At 39.6% G+C, this 11,156-nt stretch overlaps 2 protein-coding genes across 3 annotated transcripts; one reads left to right on the forward strand and one right to left on the reverse strand.

Moving 5' to 3' along the window:
- Positions 1-226: 226 nt before the first annotated feature.
- Positions 227-4,374, reverse strand: LOC146960583 (NELL2-interacting cell ontogeny regulator 1). 2 transcript variants are annotated; one of them, XM_085772259.1, is made up of 4 exons: positions 4,196-4,374; positions 3,851-3,969; positions 3,182-3,270; positions 227-1,108 (listed from the first exon to the last, which is right to left on the reverse strand). In XM_085772259.1, the coding sequence occupies exons 2-4, from the start codon at positions 3,960-3,962 to the stop codon at positions 1,037-1,039; spliced, it is 273 nt and encodes a 90-aa protein (XP_085628385.1). In that variant the 5' UTR covers positions 3,963-3,969; positions 4,196-4,374; the 3' UTR covers positions 227-1,036. The 2 variants fall into 2 exon arrangements, with proteins under 2 accessions (XP_085628385.1, XP_085628384.1); XM_085772258.1 differs by having other exon boundaries at positions 3,851-3,983; positions 4,215-4,323.
- A 1,289-nt stretch (positions 4,375-5,663) lies between these two features.
- Positions 5,664-10,904, forward strand: LOC146960584 (negative elongation factor A-like; the record flags this gene model as incomplete). The annotated part of the gene is made up of 8 exons (XM_085772257.1): positions 5,664-5,943; positions 8,278-8,449; positions 9,162-9,323; positions 9,455-9,544; positions 9,633-9,760; positions 9,856-9,925; positions 10,581-10,669; positions 10,776-10,904. Coding segments are annotated over exons 1-8 (1,050 nt in total), but the record flags the coding sequence as incomplete, so codon positions are not given.
- Positions 10,905-11,156: the final 252 nt, after the last annotated feature.

Genomic DNA, 11,156 nt, shown 5'->3' on the forward strand with positions numbered 1-11,156 from the left:
ATGTGTGAGAACAGACAAAACAGTACAAATCCAAGTCAAGATCATTCATTGTTTTTTATTGAGGTACAACATTTAAGACAGTAAATGTGTCTTCCTGTGACACGACGTCAACAAAGGACAATGCTCATGAACGGTCAACAATAACACAATTACTTCTTTTTTCTATCCGAGTCCATTCACCTTTGTCAGAGAGAGAAGACACACAGTCTGTTGACACCTCTGTTACACATGTACCCATGTACATACATAATCTATACATACAGTCTATATCGACAGTAGGTTAACAAAAAGTGCTGTAAAGTCATGCTACAGTGCTGTGCTAAATCAAGACCTACAAGAACGCTTTTTGTTGTCAAAAAACATAACAAAGTCTGAAAATATTTTTGCAAAATGTTAAGTTTTCTTCCTTCCTGCTAAACATTTCTCTCCAAAAAAATGTAATAATAAAAATAACTTTTTAATAAGTTACCCAACCTTTTTTTGTAAAAGCTTCCAGCCTGCAAATCAATTCAGTTTAATAACTTAAATTAAAGTGATTCGAAAATTTCATCAACTAAAGCAATTATCGAAATTATTTTTGAGCAGTTAAATAAATTCCACGTGATGCTACAGTTTGATGTGTATAAACGTCGTAAACATTAATCCCATGAACAACACATTCAACAAGTAAAATTTACCAATGCATTCTACTGTATGTGTGTTATACAGTCAAATACTAAAAAGTACAAAAAATAGTTTGTTTCATAGGAGACAGATGAGAGCCGACCAAAGTCCCTACGACAGTGACTACAAACTACCTCAACAGGCATGTTTCACTATGTAAAACATCAGTGGTGTTAACCTCATCCTGAATAAGGCCAAAAAAATAAAATAAAACAATAACGTGCCTAATGATGGCATGATCAAAGCTTCACTCAACGGTTGAAAGAAAATAATAAAGTGCCTATTGTGTGAAGGAATTCAAGATGAGAGTCGCTGTACATGAGGAGAGCGGCACAGGGTTGTTCTCAGTGTGACGGCAGGAGGAGGAGCGAGCTCAGCGCAGTGAGTTGGTGGGCATACAGTCGCACAGGGCCCGCCGCTCCGCCCTCAGCACCAGCGTCTCCGTCTGCAACCGTCCCAAAACAAAACACAAAACAGATGTTACTGAGCTGAGAAAGGGCACGAGAGGTGAATGTGTCAGCAGAGAGTTGGTTTATATCCTGCAGATAATAAAATTACACCCAACAGAGGTGCAATTAAAAAACAAAACAAGAAAGTAAAGCCAGTAATGAAGATGAAGTTCCTCATAAATAGGGGGAGGCTTGTTTGGAAAAGGATTGTTGTTTTCCAAATTATAACAAATGATGTGAAGAAAAATCTTGATGCAAACACATAAATAAACTGTACAGCAGAATATGCAATAGCATAACAAAAAATGAAATTTGGATTATTTGTATTAATGAAACGTTAAATGAGTCAAGTTCATTTTTATCTGTATCATGTTTTACAGGCTTTAGAATCTATACTGTAATCAGAGCTGCAACAATCAATCGATTGATCGCACAATAACCAATTATTAAATTAATAGACAACTATTTTGATAGTCAAATAATCTGTTTGATTCCCAGAGACAAATTCTCTTATTTCAGCATCTTAAATGTGAATATTTCTGGTTTCTTTGTTCCTTTATGACAATAAATTGAGTATCTCTTTGGTTTGTGGACAAAACAAGAGATTTGAGGACGTCATCTTGTGGTTTGGGAAACACTGATTGACATTTTTCAACATTTTATTGACCAAACAACTAATCGATTAATCGTTTAAATAATCGACAGATTAATCGATAATGAAAATAATCGTTAGTTGCAGCCCTAACCTAACTGTAATATGCTAATTTATAGTTAGGCTTGGGCGATAGGACAAATGTATCGCCAATCGACCACCGGCTGAGTCCGTCACGGTTGATTTAATTTTTGGCGATTGTCTGGGCGATTTTTTTTGCATTTTATTTCATCAAATTAATGGTCTGGCTTCACAGAATTCAACTCTAATTTACATGGAGCACAATTCATGCATAAATTGAATCTGGCAGCTATGTAATACGTATGTTATTCACACTGATTTCCGACGAGTCCCTTATTTTGAAATCCTTGTACCGGGGGTTACTGTTACCAAGGATACTGAAATAAAAGTAGCGAAGCTCCGGACAGAGTTGCGGTGATTGTATCCACGTTATGATACGTTATGAAAACACATGTGTCCATCACAACAACGGATTATCAAGCTGATTATCCATACGAAAGGTAGGCTGCCGGTTGTCACGGCCCGGACTTCTGCCAATAGTTTTTTTTTTTTTTTTTGAGGGTGTGTGTGTGTGTGTGTGTGCGTGTGTGTGTGTGTGTGTGTGTGTGTGTGTGTGTGTGTGTGTGTGTGTGTGTGTGTGTGTGTGTGTGTGTGTGTATGTGTGTGTATGTGCGCCGAGCGGACCCGTCTTATAGAGACACGAGTCTATGGGACAGGCTTTTATTTAATTTAGAACATGCTCAGCAAAGATGGAAAATATATAGTCTAATATAATAAAATGGTTCTGTTGTTTGGATACTTTGGATCCAGAGCAGCATTCATTTACAAGTCAGCACCAATTAAACTACTTTTAAATAGCCTAAACGTAAACATTTAATAACTCGGGTCAGGTCGGAGTCGGACCACAGGCTTCTTCTTTTTTTCTTTCTTCCTCACAGGAGAAATAAGGTGTGCGCTGCGCTGCGCTCACCTCGCTTCTCTCTGACGCGTTGGTGCTCTGTTGTGACTGATCTGCTGCCTTGAATCCGCCCTTTATACGTGCGCGTTCACAGATTCACAGCAATTCTGTTGAAATTATTTATCTATCACCTGCGCTCTGCACACGTGTCATAACGGCCGAATATATCGTCAACCGCCGATTTAAAGGGGTACGGTGGCCGATTGGAATTTTTTTACCTATCGCCCAAGCCTATTTATAGTCTTATGTAAATACATATATGATCAATGATATTTCAGGAACACTTATGCTACAGTGTGATATATAAACCACATGACCACCATCATCCAACCCAAACTCATCCACAGGAGGAGGAGCACTATGAGCATGTGTCACTTTGGAGATGAATCATATGTGGAACTAAATAATGAAATATGAAATAATAACAACTTCACTTACCCTGGCATCAAGGTTGAAAGCCGTCTTCTTTAGATCTTGCAGTGCCCTCTGCATGAACTCAAACGCATGACAGTCCACACATGGGCGGCCTGGAGACAAGAGCAAACAGATCAGGAATAAATTAATAAATCAAGACTCATAGTCCTGGGTGTTATTGTAGTAGAATGAAAATATCTCTGAAATGTTGTTGTGCAATCAGGCTTCATTTTAAAAGCAGATTGTCATCCAGTAAACTGATATTCAAAATAATCATTATGTTATTAATTTGGCCTTTGCATCTTGGTGTAAATATTAGCTCTTAAGCTTTTCTCACTCTTGCACATCAAACTGTGGAGGAGGTTTAAAAAAAAAAAACTTCAATTCCTGGGTAAAATAAATACAGGTTTATTTCCCACTGCTTCATCCTGTTGGATGAGATAAATAGAGTCTAAGCAGAGCAGTGCAGGCCCCAGTGTCATGTTGAGTTCATGATTTATACACCAATTATGATGACCTACAATCCCCACTAAGACAGCCCGGTGGGACCTGCTATAATTAGACCGGATCAACATGAGAGCTGCGCACCGACTTACACCTGACAGCCGCGTGGAGACAGACAGGAATTAGGAAAACCTAAATCTCTCCCTCTCTCTCCCTTTTTTATTTATTTTTTTATTTTAATCCACCTACTTTCTGCAGGGATGACAGTCCCGGGCTCCTGATCCGCAGCAGCTGCACCGACACAGAGCAGCTGCACCGCCACAACGAGCACCGCTGCCTGCAGATAACCGCTGGATGCCATGCTGATGCTCCGACCGATGACCTTTAACGTAAAGGACAAAACCAGCCAGTGTATCAATAAAATATACTGAGGAAAAAAAGAAGCATAAAATATCGTTCACGACCGTCATCCAGTCAGTGAAGCCACCGAACCTCTCAGTCTTTGTTTGGACACTGGTCCCGTTCACATCGGTGCGTAATTTGTCCGTGTTTTCATTAACACGTCCTACACGGAAGAAACGATGTTTATTTAACGAGCTGTACGTGAACCTACCGTCAATTACTCGATGATGTTCTTCACAATCGGCTCAAGATGCCCACCTAGGATTGTTTTATGAGGGTTTGGAGAGCGCGCATGCGCGTGGGTCGCCCAAAATTTATGCTTTAGGGACCAGATTCAACACTTCCGGTGGCAGCATTCAAAATAAAAGCCTAAGTGCTACACACTAGGTATTTAAGTGTGATTTTTAAGTACTTTGATATTTCTATTTTCTGCGACTTCACATCACTAATCAACAGGTTTGGTTTATTTTTTAGATTTTAATTTCACTTTACCTGTAAAACGTGGGATTATCTTACTAAATGAAAACAGTGAAGTCCAAAAGTTAGATTTCTTATTAGGCCTATAATGCTGCCTAAATGCTAATAGTTTTGTCTTTTTCACCCTCTTTGTTGGAACATTTTCTAAAAAAAACAACAACAACAAAAAAAAACCATACTGAACTATTTCTGAGCCACCTTTAATTTCTCATCATATGGGGCAGTTTATGAAATACCATTAAGCACTGATAAGTTCATCAGTTAATAATTGGCTTTAGTGGTGCACATTCCTGAATGAAAATGAGCTTTTTCTTTGTACCTCTGAATGAATGAAGGAATGAAGGAATGAAGGCTTTATTTCAAACATGTGAGAATATAAAACACATGTAAAGAACTTTAGTCAATACAACTTTGCATGTTTGAAAAGGAGTAGGAAGAAGCATTATCTTATTTAATCTGACCCTTTCTCCACTTAGTACCTGTTTAGCCTACTTCCTGTTTCTTTTTTTTAAATTACCTACTCTCAACACAAACAACATAGATGCTTGTGTGGACAATCCAAAATAAATAGAATAAATAACAAGTATATAAACAAAATGTAATAACCCTATAGTGTTTATTTATTAACAATCAATAAACAGCATATGGATTAATCAAGGAGCAGAGGAGATTGATGATATATCATTCAAAGTCTGATTTATACAACATTTTATTCCTAAAAACATGGCGAAATTGGATTTTTTTTTTTTTTTAGGGCTGGTGACAGTATTTTCTCATTTACAGAGTGATAAAAAGAGATGTACAAAATCCCCTCTGTAAAAACTCCTGACTCTATGCCAACAAAATAAAACAAGAATTTAATTTTGAAAGGGGATTTATTTGTTCAGATTTCGGTTATGGAAATGTATGCAAATGCACACATTTCATATAGCCTTATTTACATATTTAAACATAGAATTTGAAAAAACTTGTAATACAAAAAAAATATTTGTCTTATTATGTTGGCTAAGTGATAAATTGATAAGTTTCATGGTGATATCTGTTGTGTCTGTAGTGTCCCCCCTTAATTAAACTTGACTTTTATTTCAATCAGAGCTGTTTTATTTATGTATTTATCCTTCCAGATGTCTCCCGCTTCAGCTGCACATGTATGACCCCCCCCCCCTCCTCCTCTCCCTGTGGGCGGGGTCCTGATGCTGTTTTCTTAGGTAGCCCGTTAAAATGCCCGAACTCAAAACACTTCTTTTTCCAAGATGGCGTCGATGAAGGACAGCGACACCGGCCTGTGGCTTCACAACAAGCTGGGCTCCACGGACGAGCTCTGGACGCCGCCCAGCATCGCTTCCCTGCTCACGGTGTCCGTCATCGACAACATACGGCTGTGTTTCTCCAGCCTGTCGCCGCCGGTGAAGCTGAAGCTGCTGCTGGGGATGCTGCACCTCCCGAGGCGGACGGTGGACGAGGTGGGTGAACTAACAGTCGGTCGGTTAGCTCCGTGCTGCTAGCCTGACAGGTGTTGGTTAAAATGAAAATTAAAAATGAAATAAAAATAGCTGTAAAGTGAGGCACGCAGGCAAAAACAAAAAAAGTCGGGTCTTGGTTGTCTTCCCTTGCTCTTTCTGTGGTTTTATAATACGCTCGTTAAGCACGTTTTTAACATCCATTCGCTTAGCATTAGCTCCCTCTCTCTTTCACTGGTAATGTCGGCAAACTCTTCTTTATCCCCTAAGTTTGTTTTTGTTTTTTGTCTTTAAACCTTAAGCTTTAAGGCGATAACATAACATTTTTACTTAAAATTCACGGTATAAAACGTCAAGCAGGTTTAACCAGTTAAAGTCTACGCGAGTGTTTTTTGTTTTTATTTTACCGCAGTGGGGTATAATCGCAGCGACGGCGGCGGGGAAACATTAGCCTGCTGGCGGGTCTGGTCCAGACATGATGGTGGTGGAGGAGGAGGAGGAGGTGGTGGTGGTGGGATGGGCTCAGCAGCAGAAAGAGAGGGGGGCTGGGGGGAATGGGCTGGAGGAGGGCGGTACCTACCAGCTCCACACCGACATATCACCTGTCAGGCTGGCTGTCACGGTAGACACTCGTCATCACTGTGTCCTCCTGTATGAACAGGACACTTTAGGACAAGAAGCTGAACTGAGGTCTGTTTAGGGTTGGAAAGAACAGGAAAAAAAACCTGCAGCTCTGTGTGAATATGATCAGTAATAAACACTTTATTGAGAAAACTAATCACATCTGGGAGGAAGCAAATGTCTACCTGACAATTTAGTTTGTTAAAATGACGATAGCCAGGTGCAAATATTAAAGTAATATTTGATGTGATTATTTCATATTTCACTAAATGTTTTCCCTGCTGCTCCTGTGATGTCTCATACAACCTGTTGCATAATGTAGAGCAGTGGTTACCAAAGTGGGGTCCTCGAGAGGGTTCAAGGGGGTCCCCAACTTTTTCTCAAAATTTTACCACATTTTTTCCCAGAAATTTCTCGAAATTTTCCCCAAAATTCATGCCATCTGCAGTAATTTGGACATACGTTGACTAAAATAAGCAATGTTATTCATTCTGGTGTCTGTTTCAAAATTTTGTCCAATGAGGGGGTCCGTGGTCTAATTTGTGTCCCTGATGTAAAACAAACAAACACTTTACTGACAAAACTAATCACATCTGGGATGAAGCAAATGTCTACATAACAATTTAGTTTATTAAAACGAGGATAGGTGCAAATATTAAAGTAGTATTTGATGTGATTATTTCATATTTCATTTAATGTTTTCTCTGCAGCTACGCTGTGTTTACAGATGACTGATCTCTCATACAAGCTGTTGCATAATCTAGCGTGTTTACAAGTAGATTATTATCAATCAATACGTTCTGGAAAACGCTGGGCTCCTCCAGACTAACTTTTTTTTTTTTTTTACTATCAGCATAGTCGCCCCTAATTTAAAATGTAGGGGCGACAACTGTAAATCGACTTTCAAAGCAGATATTCACATTTCCTTTTCATTCATGATCCTCACACACACTGGCCTGACACTTGTAATGACAGATTAAAGATTCTTTGAGTCGCCCGGCCTGTCCACATTTCACCCCCAAAAAATAGCATAGTTGAATAAATATCCAAGGCACTTACTCTCTGTCACTAGTTAAAAAGCCGTTATTGCTATGGCTTGGTCATGTTTTAACCTTTAAAAAACTCCTATGCACACCTTCGTCAGGGAGTCAAACAGCTTTCAAAGTGGAAGAGAAGAGACCTCCTTATAAGTTTTCAAAACACCAAAAAGTAATATTTGATGTGATTATTTTTTATTTTACTGAATGTTTTACCCACATCTCTTGTGTTTACAGACAGCTGATGCCTCATATAACCTGTTGCATAATCTAGAGTGTTTACAAATAGATTATTATCAAAAAGGGTGTGATAAAATGTTTTTTTCCTTCTTCCACTCCTTTTTCAAATTTGTTGAAACAAGTTATGAAGTGTTTGATTTGCTTTGTGATTTTTGTCGTCTGTATTTTGTTTCCCTGCTTTTCTGTTTAACGGCTATGCGTTTCATTTTATTTTACTTAGTAAATATTTTTGTATATCACATTTTGTTCATACACATTATAAATTCAAAACATGAATATAATCTCACTTTAAAAAGATTTCAGTCTGGGTCTCTGCTGACACTTGATCCCTGAACAAAAGACATCACTGTACAAAGTTGGTTTTTAATTTTCCTTTTTACATAATAAGTAATAAGTTATGCAGCTGTAACAATAGGTCTTGTGCTCTATTCTCTGTCAGATGAAGGAGGCGCTGTCAGAGATCATCCAGCTGGCCACGGTGGACTCGGAGCCCTGGGTGCTCATGGTCGCTGACATCCTCAAGTCCTTCCCAGAGACGGGCTCTCTCAATCTGGACCTGGAGGAGCAGAATCCAAACGTGCAGGATATTCTAGGAGAGCTCAGGGAGAAAGGTACGGACTGTGTCACCTTCTCCGTTTTTATATAGATTTAGCTGTGGTGGCCTCAACCTGGATATGTTACTGAGGCTTTAAATGCAATAAGATGTATTTAAATGATCAGATTAGTTCTGTTCCTTATTGCATTTTAGGCTCATGAATGTAAATCTCTGCATAATGTGTTCAGTTTAAAGACGAAGATTGTGACCGTTGGACAAGGCTGTAATATGTGGAACAAATTTATGTATTGATCCATGAGAGAATAACAGAACGTTACGAGATGGAGTTGTAAATGCAGAGGCTGCTTGCCGGAAAACTGCCGCCGACGGGAACACGCATCAGCGGTTTTGCATGAATTTACCCCGAAAACAACTCTGTCTCGTAACATGCCGTTATTGTCTCATAGCGTGGTGAATGTGCAGGTCACAACTTGTCCACCAGAGCGTTTTGGAGTTGTTGGATTGTGTATTTGATGAGTTTGATAAGGGAAACCAAGAAATCCCATTAGCCTCTGTAGCGTAGCTCTGAGTAGCTCGCGGCTCTGCTCCGCTGTTCTAAAAACAGCTTGCACCGACAATTAAAGGTAACGAACCTACTGCTAAGACTATTGGGATTATGGCAATGGGCCAATTTGCAGAAATATTGAACTATCCCTAGAAGTAAAGTCTCGGCTGAGCTAAACTTCTTTTTTTTTTTCTTCTTTTTCTTCCTGCCTCCTCTTCCACAGTGAGCGAGTGCGAGGCGTCGGCCATGCTTCCTCTGGAGTGCCAGTACCTGAACAAGAGTGCACTGACCACCCTGGTCGGACCCCTCACGCCCCCCGTCAAACATTTCCAGCTGAAAAGGAAACCGAAGAGTGCGACGCTCAGAGCAGAGCTGCTACAGAAATGTAACTTAAACTGTGTATTCTGTTTTAAAGCTGCTTGCTGTTGTATACAAGTTTTAAAAACAGTATTGGAGCAGTGTCTTGTCTTCTCTTGTCTTGTTGATGATGTGTTTGTGTGTCCGTCCCTCCTGCAGCCACAGAAACAGCCCAACAGCTGAAAAAGACCGCCGGAGTGCCTTTTCACGCCAAAGGGAGAGGACTGGTCAAAAAGATTGACACTACTAGTGAGTTAAAGATTCATAAACACGTCAAATGTATGTTCTGATTTCTGTGCCCGTTACTGATCCACGTACCGATGTTTTCCCACCACAGCTCCTCTCAAGGGGATCCCCAAGGCCCCGTTCCGCAACCCCACTGCCCCCAGTATGTTCAGCCCCCCCAGCAACCGCACACCTATCGCCCCCGCACGGACGCCCCTTCGCAAGGAGAGGGGGGTGAAGGTAACTCATCAAAATCACTGTTTTATTAATCTTATTTTGTTTGTTTTAGAGGTGAAAATGTTTTCTCACTGTTTCCCTTTTTCTTTGTGCTTCAGCTGTTAGATATCTCGGAACTGGACACGGTCGGAGCTGGAAGAGAAGCAAAGAGGAGAAGAAAGACTCTGGGTAAAGATATTGAGATACTGAGCAGGCAACTTTTAAACGTTTTGATCCGAAGGCAGTTTGACAGCACGTTGCTTCTAAACACGAGATGGCAATTGAATGTGCAGGCAGAGGGAAACAAAAACATTTTTTGGTAACACTTTATATTAATTACACACTATTAAGCATTAGTTAAGCATTAATAAATACTTAATTCTTCATTTATAACGCATGAATACTCATTAGTATGTAGTTTATAAATACAGTTAGTGCTTATCAATGATGAGTAAAACCGTTTTAACTGTGATTATAAACTACATACTAATGAGTATTCATGTGTTATAAATGATGAATTCAGCATTTAATTATGAATAAAGTGTTACTCATTTTTCTAACAATTACAATCACATTATCAAAAGCAACATTAAGATATTACAACAATACTTTTAATTTTAATATAGGGTTGTAAAGTAGAAAGTATTATTTAAAAGGTCATAATCAGGCAGATTTCTTTTCCTTTTGTAAGTTTGCACTTTTTATTCCTGCACCTGAACACAGCCTTCTTCGGATGTTCTCACTTTTTGGCCTCTTGTCTCCAGATATCTCCGGCCCGTTCATCAGTGCAGGCTTTACAGTAACGATGTTGTTGTTTACTTGATGTTTTCTCTTCTTCCCACAGAAACGGAGACCGGAGAGAAAGCAGCCAAAGAAGAAGCCGTGGTGGAAAACACCACACCAGACTACGCCGCCGGCCTCGTCTCTGCACAGGTACTTCACACCGCTGCATGTTTTACCATCTCTCTCTCTCTCTCTCTGTCTCGTTCTCTATCATAACAGAGTTTTTAAAACATGCTGTTTTGTTTATTTTTTTCAGAAACTGGGGGCGCTGAACGAGAATCCTCTGCCATCAACCAGCTACCTACCGGCCACACCCAGCATGGTCCCCTCTTCATCTTACATTCCCAGCTCCGAGGCGCAGCCAGGTCAGAAAACACCTCGCAGCGTTTTATTGTTTTATCAGGGTTCCCACGCGTGTTTTAAAAACAAAAACATGTTTGCATTGTTCTGTGATAGAGTGAGTTGTCATGATTTCTAAGCATGTAAGAGATTATTTGGTAACCCTTTAATTTACAGGCCGTTAGTTACGTGATGATGTCAAAAAATAGCCAAGAAATAACAGTCAATTTCATAGTAATGACATGTTTTTCATAAAGGCAAAAGATTACAGATGCTTTTCACGATAATTTTTTGGGAA

Source organism: Trachurus japonicus, unplaced genomic scaffold (genome assembly GCF_045865225.1).
Source record: "Trachurus japonicus isolate A0001 unplaced genomic scaffold, Traja_1.0 AP030211.1".
Taxonomy (NCBI): domain Eukaryota; kingdom Metazoa; phylum Chordata; class Actinopteri; order Carangiformes; family Carangidae; genus Trachurus; species Trachurus japonicus.

What these genes read in the sequence shown, in the direction of transcription:
- LOC146960583 (XM_085772259.1), bottom strand. Translation starts at nt 3,962, where the DNA reads ATGGCATCCAGCGGTTATCTGCAGGCAGCGGTGCTCGTTGTGGCGGTG. An exon ending in GACTGTCATCCCTGCAGAAA is followed by an intron (nt 3,271 to 3,850) that starts GTAGGTGGATTA and finishes TCTTGTCTCCAG; the next exon opens with GCCGCCCATGTGTGGACTGT. An exon ending in CTTTCAACCTTGATGCCAGG is followed by an intron (nt 1,109 to 3,181) that starts GTAAGTGAAGTT and finishes GGACGGTTGCAG; the next exon opens with ACGGAGACGCTGGTGCTGAG.